The 21,952-nt window shown below is 33.4% G+C and overlaps 1 protein-coding gene across 2 annotated transcripts in view; it reads right to left on the reverse strand.

Annotated features, from left to right (window-relative positions):
* Positions 1 to 21,952, reverse strand: part of LOC143238752 (nephrin-like) — a 163,439-nt gene that overhangs the window by 81,440 nt on the left and 60,047 nt on the right. For both annotated transcript variants that reach the window (XM_076479261.1, XM_076479259.1), the window contains exon 2: positions 15,154 to 15,489. In XM_076479261.1, coding sequence (XP_076335376.1) covers positions 15,154 to 15,489 — 336 coding nt within the window. The remainder of the gene's footprint in view (positions 1 to 15,153; positions 15,490 to 21,952) is intronic.

Genomic DNA, 21,952 nt, shown 5'->3' on the forward strand with positions numbered 1-21,952 from the left:
AATTAAACTATTTTAATTTTAATATAATTATGCAAGGATAAATAAAATAGAACATTTCTTTCAGACCAAATACGTGCTAAAATGCACTACAATGTAAAAATACACTGTACTAAGTTAACATTAGTTTAACACCTAACATACCCATATATAATTTAATCAATAAAAAAGGGGAACATAATCATACTCATGGCCAGGTGGTTAAGGCGTTTGACTCGTAATCTGAGAGTCGCGGGTTCATATCCCCGTCACATTGAACATGCTCGTCCTTTCAGCCATGGGGCGTTATAAATTAGGTCAATTCCACTATTCATTGGTAAAAGAGTAGCCCAAGAGTCGGTGGTGGGTGGTGGTGACTAGCTGCCTTTCCTCTAGTCTTACACTGCTAAATTAGGGACGGCTAGCACAGATAGCTCTCGTGTAGCTTTGCGCGAAATTCAAAACAAAACAAACTCACTGAGTAATTAAAATGCCTGAATGACAACTTTTGAAGTTTTTGGAATATCTTTATGAATTTCAAAAAAGTAAATTTTGACGAAATACAGCAAGAATTATCTGTTGTCAGTTGTGAAATTCAATTAATTGGATATAATTATAAGATCCGGAACTTTCAAAAATAATATTTTAATTAAATATTGAAGACAGACACGTTTCTTATAGAAACGGCCGTTACAAGTATAAATGGAAACAGATTGATTAATAAAGATTATAATGGATACAACTAAAGAAAAGTATTATAAATTTAACAAAATCAAATTGTTTGCTTGACGACAAATTTAGAGGTTTATCCTTATGGAAGATCAGGAGAGCTGATCAAATAGGAAGCTAGAAAATCGAAAAGTATATATGAAAAAGCTTGCCTGAAAATGTAAAAAGATAATAGCAAGGATTTATTTAGACATATTACAGGTAAAAAAACTGTTAGAATAAGAATAGGGCCTTTGCGGAATGGTAGATGAAGATTTAAAGGTGGTCGGGTTATTAAATTCCACTTTTTCTTCATTTTGTCTAACGAAGATTTAATCAGTATTCTTCATCCCAAACAGCTTCTAGGTAGAAACAAGATGAAATTTAAATAATAATAAGACTCCTGGACCAAATAGCATTTTCCCAAAGGTTTTGAAAGAGATAAGTCATTAAATAGCGGGGAGATGTCGTAAGATGAAAAGTTGGCTAATGTTACTCTTCATTTCAAGGGGAGTGATAAAAAAATCTTTCTATTAATTTTAGGCATATTAATCTTACATCAGTTGTAAAAATCGTTTTCAAGAGTCTGCTAAAATCTTGTTGTAATGTCATTTAGCAGAGTGTAAAATTTTTGTAGATAATCAAATAGAGGGAAATCTTGCTTTTGCCTAGTAATCGTATTTTATTTTTTGAAGAAATCACTTCTTATGTATGGGTTTGGTATACCTGGATTTTCAGAAAGCGTTTGATAATATAGAAGATAGGTTGGCTTATTGGATAGAAAAGTAGCTAGATGGAACAAAGCAGAAAATCCTTATCAATGGAAATCAGTCAAACTGGATAAGTTTCACAAGTGAGATACTTCAAGACTCACTGTTAGGACACAAGCATACATTTTGGCAGGTAAGAGTAAACTTTCTCTGAGAGAGCTTTATCTGTCTAACAATGGATTATCTTCAGATGTAGTGGATGTAGTGTTTTAAAGGTGGACAAGGGGAGTCATGATAAATATTTGAATCATAAAGACTGGATTTAATTATTTAAATTTTATTTTAAAATTTAGTGAATGAGACGGCCTAGATGGAGCAGCAGGCCTCTCGTCCTCATTAAATTATGTGTTACATGTTATACAAACACAGACCATACCTACATAAGTTTTACTTGTTCAAAGTACACACATAATATATATATATCTCCCACAACCTAAAGATGTATATTTATACATATACACATACAACAAAAAAAAAGAAACAAATTAACTTCATTTGCATGTGTATCCCCCTTGTGTCGTTTAGCAGACAAAGTAGTCCATTGCTAAAGTAGCTTTTCTTTGCATGTTAGGACATGGCTCTTGTGAGTTAGATTCTGACTCAGAGATGTTTAATTTAAATCGTAGAAGCAACTTCTTAAGATGAATTTCAAAACATACCTCAACTGTTATAAGCATTATTGGTTATATGTATCTCCAAATTTTAATAACAAAGGAATTTCTCTGAGATTAATTATTTTTCCTTCTCAGTTCAAGTAAACCCAAGCTCAACACAGCTCATTCATGTCTTTGATAGCTCAGAATATCATATATGTGGGAAAGTGTGAAATCGGAATAATATATAACTCGTATATCAAAAGCTAGTTCAATAAGCAGTTGTAGACCAGTACTACCTAAATTATGTTAAAATCACATAATATGATTAGGCCCTAGATTAGATGCCTATCTTAATGTACTGAACATATTGAACTAAAGTGAACTTCATTTAGATATACATGTGACTATTTTACACTCAATGCACACAGTCAGCTGTACCTTCATAACTTTCTTACTTCCAGATACTGTGCTAGTTTTGTGTTTTATAAAGTATACTGATTATTTCTTCAAAACTACATACATTTATGCTTACATCTGCAATATACATATTTAAACATTAATTCAGTCAAAATATTCAAAATACACAAGAAGTATATTGCACAGTAACAAATCATGCCGTCATGTCCAACATGCTGTAACTGAACCAACTATAGTACCATTTACCACCTACAAAAAGAAACACTAAAACCTTTACTGTAATAATAAACATAACAGTATGGAAAAAGTTAAATATATACTTTAATAACTCGAATTTTATGAATTTATTTCATTATAAACAATTATTTTCAATACGTATAATATGAATATTCCATTTGCTATTGATTTCCCTGGAACCACTTTTATATCTAATTTTGGCACCACCATCTGTTACAATATATAGTCTAGCTTAATCAAATAATTCTCAAAAAATTAAAGATTTTACTTTTCTATCTCAGAAGATAAAGGTTACGACTTCCTTTTGCTTTTATGACAACCTAAAGTTTGTGATGCAGTTGACATTAGGTGGCTTATTGTTCAGCATTAGTGCGGAATTCCACAGTATATCTTCGTTTGGTTATTGTTAAGCACAATAGACTATTCGTGCTCTTTTCATCACGAGCATCAAAACCCGATTTTTATCGCTGTTCAAACAAACAAACTTACCATTAAGCTGTTGGAGGGATTATGTCTTGAAGTGTAAGGGCTGTAACATCCTTTTGGCTTTAGAGCCTCCAGCTGTTATGTTGGTGGTTGACGGTACGTTTATTAGCCTTTAGATATAATTGTATCTATATCTGAATCTTTATGAACAAACTGAAAAGTAAAAGTACTTTAACTTTATCTTCGACATTATGATAGTCGAAACTACAAAACACTAAATATTAGACAGACGAAGTATCTAATTCGATGGACTCAGTTACTGAAACTAAGAGATATGGTTTAGTCCATTAGCAGACATACATCAGTTTCTGACATGCACATTATAATATGAGTGTATAATCTCATGTGGAAAATCAAGAATGTGTGCAACAGTTTGAGAACAATGTATAGTGTCTGTGAGAAGAACAGTTTTTCTTCTAAACATTGAAAATACCGGAGATCACCTAATAATGTTGCTCTGCTGTTCTGTACTAAAGGTGCTGAATATAAGAAGTAGTTTTCCAAGTTTGTCTATCCCAAGCAGACAAACTTTAAAGGCGCCCACTTAATTGTTTTACACCTCATAATGCAAGAATGTCAAAGTGAAGATGAAAGGTAAGAATCGTATCGCCATATCAGCAAACAAACCGTTAAACTTTGTTTTTCGACAGAGATGGATTTCTGAAAAGATATCAAAGCAAGATACGTACTGTTCAGCTAACTTATCAGTTACAATATTATCATTAAAGTGTTTGTAGAAGGACAAAGTTTTGCCATTTTTCAAAAATACTCGACTCAGACGAGTACGTATCTGTTATCTTTATCTCTGTTTGGAGGTCCAGCAATATCTACAACCATTTCTTACACTGAATAGTCTAGTTGTAGTTTGCCAAGGCACGCAGTGTCTTTTGTGTAGGCAGCACTTACAATACAACATCTGCACAATGTGTCTATTTTTTCTGGCTAAAATATGTTACATCTCACTGTTTTAAAAAGATAGATTTTGTACTATTTTCACTGTACTATACTTTCTCTTTAATGTGTAATTTCAAACTAAATCTAGGTCTTTCAGGTGTTCTTTATGGAGCTACTTGATACCTAATTTCTCAGTTTGTTCATGTGTTAATGGAACAACCTAAGATACTACAATACAGTGTTTGACGGTGAAGCTGTACTCGTGCAATACAGATATAAAAAGTGCTGTCATTTATTATTATTCTTTAAAATCGTAAACCGTTTCAGTAACGCATATCACGTTCTTGTTGGGGACTTAATAAATTATAAATACAAGCTGTTCTATTTTATTGTCTAGTAGTATAAAATTGTCTAATCATATATAACTAATAAATGAAATCACACGTTCTGTACTAAACGTATAGCTGTAACAGCTGCACCATTTACATTATCACGAGTTTCCATATTCTCTGGAAGTGGACAATATGGCTTTTAATAATCTAACAGATTTGAGAGTTACCACTCCTTTTTTGACCAGTTTGATTTGATCTTAGCAGGATTATTATACACAATTTCTTCAAGAATTATTCTCCTTACAAATTCTAATATTGTATTCATAAGCATACATTTTCCTGTTCTGATTCAGTACTACCCTCTATGTTCACCAAAATACTATCTTTAAACTCTCGGCAGCAGTCTGAAATGAACAGATATCTCTCTCATAATAATCTATCTACTAAGAATAGGTGCTTCAAAACTAACTAGTTAAAGTATTAAACCAGCCAAATAGCACAGTGAAAATTGAAAAATTGCCTCGTATAGTGCGGAAAGTGGTCTTTTGTGCTTTTATAGTCAATTTCTCATTATAAGTAGCTAAAAACAAAGTCTATAGAAATATACCTATGATAATTGTCCAAAGTATCTGGATATTTATGGATATAAAAATAAAAACGTATGATTTTTATGTTTCTTTGCTTATCCAACTAGTTGCACGCAAAAACTTAGAGTGAATCGTTTCTTCTAGACTATCAATATAGGTGATGACTATGCAATTGCTAGCAGCTGAATGATTATATCTTTTCAGCATATGATCTATCACTGAAGCCTACATTGTGGTTTTGTTATCAAATGCATGTTGCCAGTGTTTATATGATTATGAATAGTGTTTATTCAGAACAGTGGCACACCAACAATGCAGCTTAGTGACCTCTCTCTGAAGTTGTTATAACAGTCACATTCCAAAAACTGCATTTGTATTTAGGTGCAGTGCTACTGAATTTATATTAGCTGTTCTTAGTGTTATTCTGCTGGTAACTTTATAGCCATCTGCCACAGACACACACATCATTATTGAAATATATACTCTTCTCGGATATATTAAAAGTACATACAAATGCTGAATGGTATTTTGACAGAAAATATCTTGTTTCGCATGTGACATTTATCATTACTTACACTTTCCAGAGTATATCTATTTCCAAAATGTTTAGGCTAGAATCAATGTAAGATACAATAACGTTTATTTAGGTTAGAGAGTATGGACTACAAAACGTAGTTAAAATTTTACATTTCTATATTTTCTTTATTAGCCGGGATAATGTTAATATCCACTGCTATGTGTGGTCGTTATGGAGGAAGGGTACGAAACAATACAAGATCAGAGCGAAGTCCTGACTTTTTTCGATCATGGTCTGGTGTTTAGGGCGCTTGACTCGCAATCTGAAGTTCGTCGTTTCGCATCTGTGTTACCGAACATGTCATCCTTTTAACCGTGGAAACTTTATAATTCGACGGTTAATTCCACTATTAGTCGGTTAAAAATACCCCGAGAGCTGGTGGTGGATGGTATTCATTAACTGTCTTTCTAGTATCTATTATTGTTAAAGTACGAACGGTTAGCGCAAATAGTTCTGGTATAGCTTTGCGCGAAATTCAAACCAAATCTTATCAGACATTTTCAGTATCAACGGAAAATGTAACCTTTCTTTCTTGTATACTTACAGATAAATATCAATCTTTAATAGAGTCAGCTTGTGGTGTGTAGGCCATAACACCTTCTGGCAAAGAAGCTTTACAGTGTGCGTGTATGTGTCTCCAGTTGTTACTCATACTAATTCTGGAGTTACCTACCTTTAAATGACCAGCTTAACAACTCTCATGCCTCATACACGATGCTTAGCACTGGTTTGGAATGTTTCTGCCAATGACGTTATAATTTTGACCTTGATTTGTGCATCTGTCTCTAGTGGTCAGGACAGTCACAACTAAATCACATGTTTTGACTTTCATCAAGACATTTCCATTTTGCAGCATCCGTGGTACGGCTACAGTAATAGGATAGTTATTGTCCAATCTTACGTTTGAACATCAATTTTTCTCTACTCAATTCAGCTATTCTGTGATGCCATATGCCATGAGAAATTGTCAGTGAATTTGACAACAAGGATATCCTCGCGGTTTGAAATAGCCACACTTGGACAGGCCTTATTGTGTAAATGGTGCAAATTGTCTATTTACGCTTCTTTCCAAACCTGCATTGGAGTTTATAGCGTTTGATATCATATTCAATTTGGTGGATCATATGATTCTGTACTGGGTCAAATTTTGAAAAGAACACTTCCATGGTTAAGTTTCAATCATGCAAATAGCCCACAGTTTTCAAGTCCTGGGCTTACAAGACCGAGAGATGATGCTGTACACACATTCAAACAACAAATTCATTCATATCAGTCCTGATTTTTGTCTCACAAACTTAAAGCTGAATTAATTGAACAGAGACATTAAAATATAACAAATCCATAAGGACCTTGTCCTTCGATAATGAATCTTTAAGTATTTTGAGAGACAAATACCTAATACAATTTCCATCTCGGATGTATACACTTTTATAATACAAAGTGTTAATAGCACTGTGTAAAAACAACTTGCGTATACTAATCTAACAAATTGTTACTGCAGATGCACCTGTACTTTAAACTGCTATTGGTGGTATACTTAACACCACTATATCTCATTTCTATAATACTGCGCAATGTTGTCACTGAAAAAAATATCTTTAGAAGGTTTCCAAAGAAGGGAGCTTTCAAAGTTCTCTGTGGGAATAAAAATATCTTGTACAGAACAGCACTTAGCACAGGAATGAGCTCCAAAGTAACACTTAAGGTCTATCAGGAGTAACATCCTCAACAGTAAAGTGAAAATTCTAGTAAAGAAAGAGAGTTATCCAATCTATAATCCCAGAAAAGTGATATAATTAACAAGATGATAAACAAGGCTTTGAACGTAATATGAATGCATAAGCCACGCACGGAAATCAACATTTATTAGGTCCATTAAAAATCAGTAAAGGGAATTAAATCATTATGACCTCAATCGATTACATACATGTCAAGCCCTCTTGTGCATCTACCATATACATGTCAAGTCTTCCAGTGCATCTCCATTGAAAATGTGTGTTTTTTACTTGATTAATGTTTCTACATGGAAGAGGGTATGTGGCACATCTGTAAAACTGAGAGTTCTAAAATTGACGCTACCGTCATCTGTAGAACTTTGTTACAGTAGAGGCTACTAATAATGCGAAATAACATGTAACCATGGCCATCAGTCTGAACGTGATCGATGATGGATTAGAATGTTATGCCTCCAGGTGTTCAAATCCCTTACGAACAAGGTGATGTAAGAATGAATTAAAGCTAGACTAGTATGAAAGTATAAAGTTTGTAAGTGAAGACTCAAGTAAACATACAGAAAACTTAATACATTTTCGTCTACACCGTGGACAATAAAACATAAGCAAAATACACTTCGAGTATATAGACTTTAGAGTCAAATAAAAATAAAGGAATAACGTTATTGGAAGAGTAATTTTACACATTAAGTTTAAAATGTGGGTGTTGAATGATGTTAGAGATCAGGTGTAACTTCATTGGTTGTAAACTTGAAAATATAGGTTCACAGGTTGGGCAACTCGTATCGGAACGTATACATTAAATATAAAAAGGCGAAGTCTTTAAACTAAGGTCGTGATACGGGAATAGTCATTAGAGCAATTTGAATTTAGACATTTTACTTATAAAGTGCAATTAACTATCAAATCGAGTAGAACAAAATGTATATAATTGTATAAGATAAAAGAAAATCCCTACTACCTTTTCTTTTTAAACTGGATGATTGTGTTATTCATAATATCAATAAATGTGATATTACGTATCTTAAATTTATGTTCCATTTCTGTATCAAATCAATTTTACTGCATTATGTCATTACATATTACATATTGCGAGTAACATCAATAAATGTAATATTGCGTATCTTAAATTTATGTTTCATTTTTACATAAAATCAAAATTAACATGTGGATTAGCTTCAAACTACCTAGCATTATCATACTATGTAATACAACTTTTTTTAAAATTATGATAGTTCTTTCGCTTCAATACAAGTGTAACTAATAACCGTCTGTTTGTTTGGTTCAGAACAAAGACATAACGGAAACGAACCGCAGATTTTAGAGTTGTAAATCCGTAGACTTACCACCGTCTCACTAGCTGATAAAACAATTACTGCACGTACATTTAAATACTCTATTAATATTCTATATTATGTTTGTAAATAGTCAACATAATTTAATGAAATATGTTACTCTGTATTATAAGTTAAACCAATTAATTGGATAGTAGCTAGTACTCGTGTTTAACATTCTGCAACATTGTACATCTTAATATCAACAGTTATGACATATCATCATAATAATGCGTAAAAAATTAAAGGCCTAGAAAAAACGTTGTGCATTATTTTTCTGATGTGCATTAGTGTTTTCTACCTACGAGTTTGCATAAATTACTCCTCTTTTAAAAATAATTACATCTATTAGGATACAATCTTTCCTAATGTGAGTATATATGTCACAATGCACGTGCTTCACATGTGAATATATTTTAGAAAGCTAAGGTTTGAATATGTGAACCTTACCAAACTCAAGCTCCATAAAAGATTGGTTAGTATACAGCATTTCTAACGTCTTGAGATACATAGCATCATATAAGCTTTTCTCGTTTACGTACTTACGTATTAATCATATATTTCGTTTGTTTTATTCGACTTGGACCAGCCATGGCAAAGGGTTTGTGTTAAACTGAATAGCTTAAGAGCTAAATTAAATTCACACACACGTGTTACTATGAGAGAAAAGTCTAATTAATATTAGTACTTATTTTTAGTATTTATTTTTAGTTCTTAAATAACACCTCATCTACTTTTACGAGGCAGATTTATATTAGGATATCAGAGTATAAAGCTTGATGTAGAACTTAATACTGAATTGAACCCTAATCTTTGCTATTCCTTGATACATTTAGATAATGTTTTGTTTTATACCATCAGTGCTGCGTGGTTCACAACAAGATACGAATTATTGGAAGACCTTCCAGCAATTTTTAAGATGGTTATATTTATCATTCACATCGAATAGCTTCTTATCAGTTTTAATTTTATTTGCAAATAAACGCTCTTTTATTCCTTTGCACATCTGACTTCAAAACTCGGAAAAAAACGAAGCAAAAACGAGTTAATTCACGATAGTGTTTTACGTAAGTGGTGTTAGCTAAAGGGGTTATTGGTAAATTGCATTTCCCTAAGTATTGATTCCTAAAGTTAGTGATTTAATTTTTATATTTCGTAATAAAAATTGTGAGAACTGAATATTTTGTATGCTCAAATTCGAGCCGAATTCACCTTTAAAGAAATGTCATAAAAGTTTATAATGAAAGTATAACGTAGATGTAAAACAAAGAACGACGAAAAGATATTTCAATACGTTTTTCATTACCATATTTGTTAGCTAGAACGAGAGAAAGAAAGTGTTTATAGAAGTTTTATATTTGGTTGGTATTTATTTAAATGAGTAAAATTTTATTCCACATTATTTCGTTTTTTAAATCCTATAAAAATATCGTCAATATGTTATTAACTCAACAAAAAGTAGGATTTAGTAAGCTATTATATCTTACGCTTTTGGTGTACAATTTTAGCAAACATAAAACCACAAGTTTCGAGTAAAATATAACAAGTTTCTTTTAAAATATTCAGAAAAAAATAATTTTACTATTACAGCATCTTGATTTAATAAATCAATGATAGATGTCAAAAGCCATGTTAAAGAAATGTTAGTATTAAATCACATAAAATAAAAAAAAATTGTGAAATCTGGTTATTCAGATGTTAAACAATGAAAAGTAGAACCATCTGTTATATTTTGATAATGAACCAAAATACAGATAGACCGGAGCAAAAAAGAAACAAATATATAAATTGCTGGAAAATGTAGTTGCTTGATCTATAAGCTTTAGGTACCTCAAACACAACTACATAATGTGAACCAAGAATTGTTGTATTAGATAAAAATAACTTGAAATTTTTTAAGGTGTTTGGCATTTCACTCTAAACCGTAAAGTGATTTTCTCTAAATAAATGATACTACTGATCTAAAAGCTTTGTGTTTCCTTAATGTTTTAGAAAATTAGACTTTTATACATGACTACTGTAAATTGTTCAGAATAAAGTTGTTGAATTCCACTCGGCCTTATAAGCATCGACAGTAAAAAAAATCGTCAAGTAGAGTGCTACTTAGCACTAAAGTTGTAACAAACCAGTAAATAATCAACGTTGAAATTAGCTCGATAGTTTTATTTGTCATTTGAATTCCTTCCATGCATTTTTTTATAATGAAAAAGTTTAAAAATTTGTTTTTGTAACTGGAAGTAACTGTTTTTATTCGCCTTTTGTGATTCTGTAGATTGAAACGTGTTATTTGGTGTCAGTTATTACATCTACATTGAGATATTTCTCACATCTAATAATTTATAAAGCTTCTTTATTTGAATAAGATTATCTTCAACCTATCTTAGCTGAAGCATATTGGTCATGGTATGAGATTTGAGTGCTAGGCCAGCCTCCGAGGTGTGGGACCCGGCTTGGCAAGGTGGTTAGGGTGCTCGACTCGAAATATGAAGTTTTCGTGTTTGAACCCCTGTCACTCCAAATGTGTTTGCTCTTTCATCTGTGATAGTGATATAACCTTACGGTCAATCCCACTATTCTTTGGTAAAATAGTAACCCAAGAGTTGGCGGTAGGTGGTGATCACCAGCTGTTTTCCCTTTAACCTTACACTAACATATTAGGGAAAGCTAATGCAGACAGCCCTCGTGTAGTTTTGCGCGAAATTCAGAGCAAAACAAACAAATCCTGCAAAGGATGCCTACCCTAAAAGGTGCTAAAATCAAAATTGCAATTAGTAGTTTTTCTCCATTTAGCTGGAGCAATGGCGCCGAACACAAACACCACACAAGCACTGTTAAAAAAGGCACACTCAACATTTAATAAGAGAGGACTGTGTTTTGAGATTTTTTAAATTTACCTGGAATTTAGGGTAACTTTTATATGAAACAAAGAATTTACACTTTCAAAATTTTCAACTTTTTTTTCCCTTTCGTAATTGTTTTTAAACATCTTTTATCAATAACACTTAATACAGTTAATTTTAAGAGCATAATTATTGTACATCTTTATTATATCCAAATGCTTGTGTATTTTGAATTTCGCGCAAAGCTACACGAGTGCTATCTGCGCTAGCCGTCCCTAATTTAGCAGTGTAAGACTAGAGGAAAGGCAGCTAGTTATCCCCACCCACCACCAACTCTTGGGCTACTCTTTTACCAACGAATAGTGGGATTGACCGTCACATTATAACGCTTCCACGGCTAAAAGGGCGAGCATGTTTGGTGCGAAGGGGATTGGAACCCGCGACCCTCGGATTACGAGTCAAACGCCTTAACACGCTTGGTCATGCCGGGCCCCCATTACATTCATAAAGCCAGTTAAGATAATTAGTAGATATTTAGATGTTAAAAGAGAAATCTTTAGGTTCTGCTTTTATTTTCTATTCAACCTCTTCACACATATTCCTTTAAGAGTTGTTTCCCAGTAGCCTGCGGGTTTATAACTCTAGAAGCTGGGTTTCGATATCCGTAGTGAGTATAATGCAGATAGCTAGTTGTGTAGCTTTGTGTTTAGGTAAAAACAAACCTTACTTTGTCTATTTTGTATTTAAGCAGAAAGCTTCATGAAGAACTATCTCTTTCCTGCTCATTATGAATATTTAAACCCGGTCAGCATAAGTCCTCAGACACACAACCATTGTGCCACTAGAGGGACTTTTATATTTTTGAAGCAGTTTACTAAAGCCAAACGAATGGGGATTATATATGTATTTTCTACTAGGTTTTTTCCTAATTCATGGTGCTTTCTTGCCTTCAAGTCGATATGTATCAATAAACATAAGATAAACTCGAACTTCTGAAATAATGTATAATTTTCCTCAACATGAAATCTAATATGTACGGTGCAATTACGCATATTCAGTAAAGGCTGTTTATAATTGCACTTTCATATCACACTTTCTTAGTTCTTCATACTGAGCTAACTAGTTCATTTATTTATTTTATTATACTTTAAAATTACTTTATATTCAAGTCCCACACATTTTTTCGTTTATAATATCTCACTTGTCTCATTTGCATTGTATTTTACTTGATAAAGAATAAACTTGCATTTTCATACCTTCCGAGCTCTTTAGAGATTTTTGTATTTAGCACTTAGGCTTGGTTTGGCTTGAGTTTTGCGCAAAGCTACACGAGAGCTATCTGCGCTAGTCGTCCCTAATTTTCAGTGCAAGATTAGAGGGAAGGCAGCTAGTCATCATCACCCACCGCAACTCTTGGGCTACTCTTTTATAAACGAATAGTGGGATTAACCGTTATTTTATAACGCCCCCGTGGCTGAAAGGGCGATGTTTGATGTGACGGGGATTCGAACCGGCGACCTTCGGCTTAGAAGTCGAGTGCCTTAACCATCTGGCCATGCCAACCCAGCAGTTAGGTAGAAAGAAGAACATGAAGTTCATGTAGAAAATAAACCGATGGTATTTCCATCTGGTCTATTACTATTATCTGTGTTTACTCTCATATATTACTATTATCAGTGCTCACTATCATATATTACTATTATCAGTGCTCACTATCATATATTACTATTATCAGTGCTTACGATGAACAAAGAAAAAAAATAGTAACTCGCTAAAGTTTGAACAGTGGTTGAAAATAAGTCGTAGTAAACAAATAAAAATTTAAAGGCTGCGGAAATGGTTGGGATGTTTGTCTTCATGAACAAATACTGGCTATATCTCAAATAACACAGAAAGGCACCATGTCTGACGCAATACCGGGAATTAATAGAGAGCACTATAATTATATTCCTGGTAGTCTAGATATTTTTAAAATGATATTAATGAGCAACTGTACATTCACATCTTTACCAATTGCCCAGATGGTTAGGACGCTTTACTCCTTATACGAGGGTCGCTTGTTCGAATCCCTTTACACCAACAACTACCTACAGCTTTTAGTCGTGGGGACGTTATTATGTAACGGTCAATTTTCCTATTGGGTGGGAGATGATGATTAATTGTCTTCCCTCTAGTCTTACACTATTACATTTTGAATAATTATGATTTTAAAATACGATTATATCTCAATGAACCTCTTATTCTATGCTACCTTTGACTTTAAAAGAACAACTTTGAAAACAACAAACTTGAAGATACTTGTGAGTTTAATGAACTGGTAATATAAATCGTAATATTATTTTCTTTCCGAGGAAAAATTCATAAGGATTTTTTTTTTTCAGTAGTACACAGGGTATTTGGAAATACGTTAACATCTATTTTTGAAAGTATTAAGATACTGGGGGTCTGGCATGGCCTAGCGCGTTAAGGCGTGCGCTTCGTAATCTGAGGTTCGCGGGTTCGCGCCCGAGTCGCGCCAAACATGCTCGCCCTCCCAGCCGTGGGGGCGTTATAATGTGACGGTTAATCCCACTTTTCGTTGGTAAAAGAGTAGCCCAAGAGTTGGCGGTGGGTGGTGATGACTAGCTGCCTTCCCTCTAGTCTTACACTGCTAAATTAGGGACGGCTAGCACAGATAGCCCTCGAGTAGCTTTGTGCGAAATTCCAAAAAAAACAAACAAACAAACAAACAATTAAGATACTGTAGGGTAGCATCCTTGCAACTGTGATATTCACTACAAACAGTAATGAACTTACACTCGTTTTGTAGAACTCTAGCGGAAATTCTGTCTGACAATCAAGACCCCTATTTTTGAAGTAAGTAATTTTTATTAACACAATTTTCGGATACCCTGTGCAAGAAACATGTGTATTAATAACAATGTAGCGGTTACTTTCAAACAGTAACACTCGACTTAAGTACCTTATAAACAGAAGTTATTTAAAATGTCTGCTGGTTTAGAACACTTCTATAGATGATATATCATGGATTTTACATTTTTAATAATACTTCAGTTAAGGTACCTAAAATAACAAGTCCTTAGTCTCAGGAGCCCTTGTTTTGGAAAGAAATAAAAGTAAAATAAAGGGTGTTAAATTGTAATGATGACGATCATATTATTTTATAAACCCCCAAATGTTTAATTGTATTTAGTTTTGGTTTGCTTGCTTTTGGAATTCCGCGCAAAGCTACGCGTGGGCTATTTGCGCTAGCCGTCCCTAATCTAACAGCGTTAGACTAGAGGTAAGGCAGCTAGTCATTACCACTCAACGTTAACTCTTGGGCTACTCTTTTACCGACGAATAATGGGATTAGCTGTAATTTTATAACTCCCCCACGGCTGGAAGGGCGAACATGTTTGGTGTGACGGGAATGCGAACCACCTGGCCATGCCGGGCCTTTACTTTTCGAGTATGAAAGCGAATACCTAGATTTATAAGACAATTATCTTTATAAATAAAATAAAATAAAACAATTCTGTAAGTGGGAGTGCATCTGTATATCACACCTTCTAATTTTGTGCTAAATATATTAAATCAGACATATACATTTTACTTATAAACAACATACGTGATCCAAATACACAGACATAAAACACATAACACGTGTTTAAACGTAGATCTTACCAACTACTTGGAGTTTGATAACTGTGTTGATACTACGGCCCCGACGGTAGTCGATTCTACACCGATACGTTCCCGCGTCACCTTTCCGTACAGGATCGATTTGAAGAAAAGCTGGCCTGTTGATCATATGAAAATGGGCCCGGAATTGCAGCTGTGGGCTTGCCCACTGATGAGCTTCTTCTAGGACTCCCCTGCGAGCATCGAGCATGTAGACAGGTTGAGTGGACTCATTCTTGTACCATAAAACCAGGGCTGCTGAGTCGTTTACAGATGGTGGAGAAATATCGCAAGGTAGAGCTACCCTCCCTTGCTCAACGGCCGTGTAAATAATAGAAGCTACAGATAACCAAAGAAGGTAAAGGTAAAGCTCATAAAAAATGAATCTTTTCTATTACTTAAACTAAAAGCAACGTGTTTTTTTTAGTTTTCAGATAAAACAAAACAACAACAATAAATATATATAAAAACAACAAAAGTGCGTACATCACATATCCAGAAAAACGTACGTTTCTGATTCAGTCGAGAGAGAAAATAAATCGCTAACTTCTAATTTGTTTTTTTTTGTAATTGGCTTTCAAGGATGCTGTGCTCTTTATGTGTAATACACACATGCTAAGGTTTTTCCCTCAGAGACAAATTTAAAACAAAACTGAGTCGACAGTAAAGTTAAAATGATAAAATGTTTGAGATAAAAATAATCCAAAATTAGATAAAAAATGTTCTACATAATCATGGAGAGTTTGGGGACTTAGCCCCATGTTTCCTCCGTTTAATAGAATAGGAGTTCCCAGACTATTCACAGACAGGTAAATGCACCCCCCATAAAAAGTATGACCATTAAAAGTGACATATATATTAAAAACAATTTTAAATATGACATTATTAAATATTATTAAAAGTGATACAGGTTACGAGTTAGTAGTCCTAAAAAGTCAATCTTAATATCTGGATTATGTCTAGCAATCATATAGCCTGCAGTCATTTTGATGTCTTAATACATATATTTGTCATTATTGCCACCCCGATCAAACTGAGCTTCCCTCAGTTGTGTCAAGCATTCTTCCTTCTTTAGAGCTGAAGCTTATTTACAAAGACTGGAACAAGCTAAGCGTCACTTGTAAGTGATAACTTCTCCATGTCATTAATGGTGCCATCTTCTGGAAGTTTAAATTTTTTAAATTAAAATGCTTTCTTTAACTAGATTTTAAACTACTTTAATGAAATTTTTAATTTTACATGACTTAAATCAAATCTTAATTTATATTAAATTTATTAGCATTACTTTAAAAAGAAATATAAAGATATGAGCAATCGGCTACAAGTTCTACTTGGAAAATGTAATCCTGATCACAAGTCTGACTTTTCACGAGCAATAGTTGATATCCTGTATCACTTTTAATGACATTTAATGAATGCCATTTTCATTGCTGATTTTTTTTAAATATGCGTCACTTTTAGTGTTCTTTTTTTTTTTTTGACATGGGAAATAAAATTCCCGGGAGTGAAATTATCGGTTGCCCTTGTGGATACGGTCATTCGTTATCTACTGGTATTCCCGGGTTTCGTTCAGCAATTATCAGATACTCTGGAGTTCTGTGCTTCTACTTAGCCTCAACGCCACAAATCACAAGAAAATTTGCTATTTCTTATGGGCACGTTGCACTTTGTCAAAACCTTATAATTAATAGGTAAGGACGACAAGTTTGCCATCAGAATGATTAATCGGCATGATGAACGACGTACATTGATAGAGTGCAACCGGCAGAAAGCGAAAATAGGCTTTCGGTTTATCTTACGGGAAAACACAATGAATGCATAAATTTTTCTAATATTTATGGTACTCGTCTTTGGGCTTATAAACATAATACTCATGGTACTGTTATTCTCGAGAAACATTGCTGTTGTGATTTGGAGAATGTTGTTAAGGAAAAATTTAATACCAATCACTACAAGGTTATTTCTAGATAACCTTGTTTTCTTTTGTGTGCTTAATTTCATGTTACATACTGCTGCTCCCATTGCAAAATAATAAACCTAACTACTTATAACACTAAAAATTGTGTTTCTATACCCACAGTGAACAGAATGAAGATAGTCTATTGTGTAGCTTTGTGCTTAACACCTAAATCAAACAAACTCATATTGTTGCGGAATAAAATGAGTTAGGAATGACAAATGTATACATTTGATTCAGGTTTAGATATCATACTGTAAAGGAATTTGAAATTTCAGATGTTAAGGAAGGAAGGCAGTTAAGAAAGGAGAAAAATTATAATTATGGAGTGTTATGAAGTAAGATATAATGAACATCGATTATGATTGAGAGAGGTGAGAAGGAAGCCAGATTTTATTACACTCTCAGGGATTACAAATCAGGGAATTATATCATCCTAACTCCTTAGGAAATTATGAGAAAAAACTCTGCCTTTTTTGTTCAGTAGTACGGAACAAAAGGTCCTCCTATAACTATGAAAGCTGTAATCAAAACAGGTGTACAAAGTCAGAAAGAAAGAGATATCTTAATCGTGGGTTAGAGAAAAAAACATAAAAACAAGAGCTTCAACAAAAATAAGAAAAAACATAAGTTGTGAGAGAAAATTAATACATTGAGAGAGAGACGAAGGAAAACATAATATACTGTCAACAGAAAACCAGGAAACAAAGCTTAGTTCTAAATCTATGTGTCGTTTATTAAAATGGTAAACAATGACAAGTGACCACAGTCTAAATAAAGGTCTAGGAAAAACCATAAAGTTAGTAAGAGATGTCAAAGTAATTTATAACAAGGGATTAAATATTAAATTCTGAAAAGCTTTTAATTTCGTGGGTTAGAGAAAAAAACATAAAACATTAATACAGTTGTGAGAGAGAGACGAAGGTAAACATAATATACTGTCAACAGAAAACCAGGAAACAAAGCTTAGTTCTAAATCTATGTGTTGTTTATTAAAATGGTAAACAGCAACTTTTAATGACAGTAGTGACCACAGTCTAAATAAAGGTCTAGGAAAAGCAAAGAGCAAGTGTAACATGGCTGTAGATAAGAGATGTAAAAGTAATTTATAACAAGGGATTAAATATTAAATTCTGAAAAGCTTTTAATTTGCGCATATAAGCATCACAAACCACAAGCAGGCATTTCATATTACACTACTTCAAGTTTGTATATTGTATACAATTACACAAAACATCTGTATTACTAACTTTAATACTTTACATCATTAATGAACTAACTACAAAGCCATAAAACAGTCACAGTCCTTGTTTGTAAACGTATAAACTCACTTCAGTAGACTATACCTGCGAAATCTCGACATGTAAACCATAAGTAATATAAGTTTGCTTGAGTTTATGACCTAGGATAATATATTTGCTAATTTAAAAGGAATGAATTTCCACACTTTATGGATTATATGTAAACTATGATTAAAGAAAAACTTCTATAGAAGTAACTAATGCACTTAAAGGAGTAGAAATCACAGATATAGAAACTTATTTTGACCCTATACAATGAGGGATAATTCCTCCTCCATAACTTTATAGTCACTGATTTATGTACTTTTATATTAACTATTAAAGCTCAACCTCCGACTCAAAATGGTGAAATGCAACTTGAATGACGTATGTATACATCACATGACCTAGGGGTCAGGGGTCAAACCCAATCAAAATCCTAGATGAGGGCTGGATATGGGAAATCACTTGTAGTTTAACCTTTAGTTTCTTGTTTGTACGTACTGTGTGATTTTTAAATAAACGGATTTTTTCCCCCTAAGTTTATAGTAATACCATAACAATCATTCGTACAAAAACACAGAGCAGAAACAAATAAAGACACTACGAACAAGAGGCAAACGATTTAGCAGTGGAAACTTGTCACAACAGCTTCTCACTAGGTTTTGCTTATTGTGTCTCCTTAATTTAGTAGTGATAGACCAGAAAAAGGCATGTAGTCGTCATCACCCAAAGCCAACTCTCGAGCTACTCGTTTACCAACGAATAGCAGGATTGACTGTCACATTATAATGCTTCTACACTTTATAGCTGAAAGGGCCAGCATGTTCAGTGTGACGGGTATTTAAGCTCGTGACCCACAGGTTGTGAGTCAAGAGTCTTAACCACCAGACCATGACAGGCCTATGAAAGAAAGAACGATTTGAAATTGTTTTTTATGCTGGTTTAGCTGTGAGAAATTTCTTATAAATAAATATTGTATATCATTATCTTTTTTATGCAATTTATGCATAGTATTTATTCAGCATAAAGTCTGAAGTGTAAACAGTTTTACATATAGAAGTTCGTGACATTTCACTTTAACTGGACTTCGGTCACCCCGAACAGCTACGGCATTTTGATGTTGATTTTGATTACTGAAAATTACAACACTGATAAGGTCTTAAGCTATCCACAACGCTTTTGAAAAAAAAAAATTTGTTCGTCGTCTGAAGTCAATTGATATGACTCTTTTCTCTAGAGTAATCCATACCAATTCAATTCATTTTTCACTCTTCTCTTTTCTCAAAAAGCATGCCGACCACTTTAACCTGACAGGAGAGGACATTAACATCCATTAGGCTGAAGTCAAGGCCGGTTGAATCCACCATATCGCAGAACAAATAGACATAGAATTTGGTCCTTACAATGGTATCTTTCAACAGTATGAAACAAAGGATTTGGTCCTTATAATGCTACCTTTCCACAGTATGAAGGAGAAAGTTTATCCATTAAAGCTTATTATTGCCCACAGAATACTTATTCCATAATCACTATACTTGGTACAAAATCGGATATTGTTTTAGGTTGTCTTTAAAAAGAGTATATACCTCTTTATTTGGCCTTGAAAACATAGCGTGAGTGTTTTTCCACACAACATTGGCCCGTGGGACCTGTTTTACATAAATACAGGCAGACTGTTTAATGTCTTGCCGTAAACAGCACGTAACTCATTAGGTATTTGATATATAGGCCGATCTTGAGAAGTCTATTTTTAAACGTCGATACGACTGACATGCTGTCCAGTTATGTCTGTTAACATCATTTAGTTTGGGAGCAAATAATCTACGACTGTGGATAACTTTGGTGGATAGTTGTCGTTTGCGTATACTACGGATTATGGTATGCTTTGTATCATTGATTTCGAAACGGTTGTAATTTTTGCTAATAAAACTTTATAGCCAATTTACAATAGCTTCGATTTTATTCATTTGATAGTTTTCAACATAAGCAAAATATTTTTCTAAGGTTGAGTGATGGCTTTTGAGCAGTTTGGACCACTTTAAAACTTTGCGATTCTCTTCAAAGTGACACATTATGCAAAATTGTGTGAATATTAATCATTTACATTAGTGATTTGAAATGTCTGATTGCAAAACAATAAACTAAAATGTTATTAACGTAATTTTATAATGTACCTTTTTCTAAACTAATTGACTTAGGAACTTGTTCCTGTAGAGAATATTGTCAATTCATGCAGTAGACTGAAACTGCTATAACGTCAAACTACTAAGTCAGATGTTAACAATAAGTGCCTCATCACAATAACTTATTGGTAATAACCAACTTTTACCAACTTAACAGAAAACACTGTTAAAAATATGGAATTGCAAATGCTGTAAGATGTTTTCTATACAGCATATTTTACGTGGAAAGCTATCTGGGAGAGACTTCGTAAAAATAATCTGAAATACTAACTTAAATTTTAACTTTTATCTAGATAAAGTTTGTTTGTTTGTTTGTTTTTGAAATTCGTGCAAAGCTACACCAAGGTTATCTGCGCTAGCCGTCCCTAATTTAGCAGTGTAAGACTAGAAGGAAGGCAACTAGTCATCACCACACACAGCCAACTCTTGGGTTACTCTTTTGCCAACGAATAGTGGGATTGACCGTAACATTATAACGCCCCCGCGACTGAAAGGGTAAACACGTTTGGTGTGAAGGGGATTCGAACCCGCGACCCTCAGATTACGAGTCGAGTACCTTAACTCCCGAGTCATGCAAAGCCACTAAATAAAGTCAAGCTAAATTTCATTTTCGTTTTGGTGAAAAAAAATGTATTCAGTGAATCATTTCTCCGGTACGAAAGGCTTGAAGACTGTCAAGGGAATGTGTTAAAATTGCAAATGCGGAAAGTTTCTTCACTGGGAAAAGTTCTCTCCTAGTACTAATAAGTCAAAGTGCTGAAAGCATTTATTTTGCAACTGATTTCCCTTTTGTGTGATAATGATGTTTAACAAATAAAATTGCATCAGAAAAATGTCTCCAGTCCTATTTGTAAATTCACAAATATTTTCCATTTGAAAAAGGAAGAAATGGAAAATTAGATTAGAATCAAAGTATTTCCACTTTCAGGCATATTTCCGAAATCATCTAATTTATCACCAGCTTTTGTTTTTTGGTTTTATACAGTTGTTTTTTTCCACAATTTTTTTGCAATTCCTTATGGTTGATGGTCTAAAGAAAGTTTGCTGTTAGGGTTGCTATCGATTTGATGTTACAGTTAAGAAGCGTTCGAGGCAACCATCTATCAGACGATCATTCAATATTAAGGCTTTTCTAAAAATTACTAAAAGTCGCGAAATTCTGGAGAGAATTTTTTTGTAACCTAAAGCGATACATTTCTAATTATTCAAAACAAACTATAGATATTTTTATATTAGTATTAATCTAAGTCATCAATTAAAGTTACGTTAAAGTAAAAGTTGTTTATACTCATGTTAGTAATAATAAAAGCACAAGAATAATATCAAATAACCACATACAATAATTTTATTAATATTTAGGTTCTCTTAGTACGTATACT

The sequence above is a fragment of the Tachypleus tridentatus genome, chromosome 13 (genome assembly GCF_004210375.1).
Source record: "Tachypleus tridentatus isolate NWPU-2018 chromosome 13, ASM421037v1, whole genome shotgun sequence".
Lineage (NCBI taxonomy): Eukaryota > Metazoa > Arthropoda > Merostomata > Xiphosura > Limulidae > Tachypleus > Tachypleus tridentatus.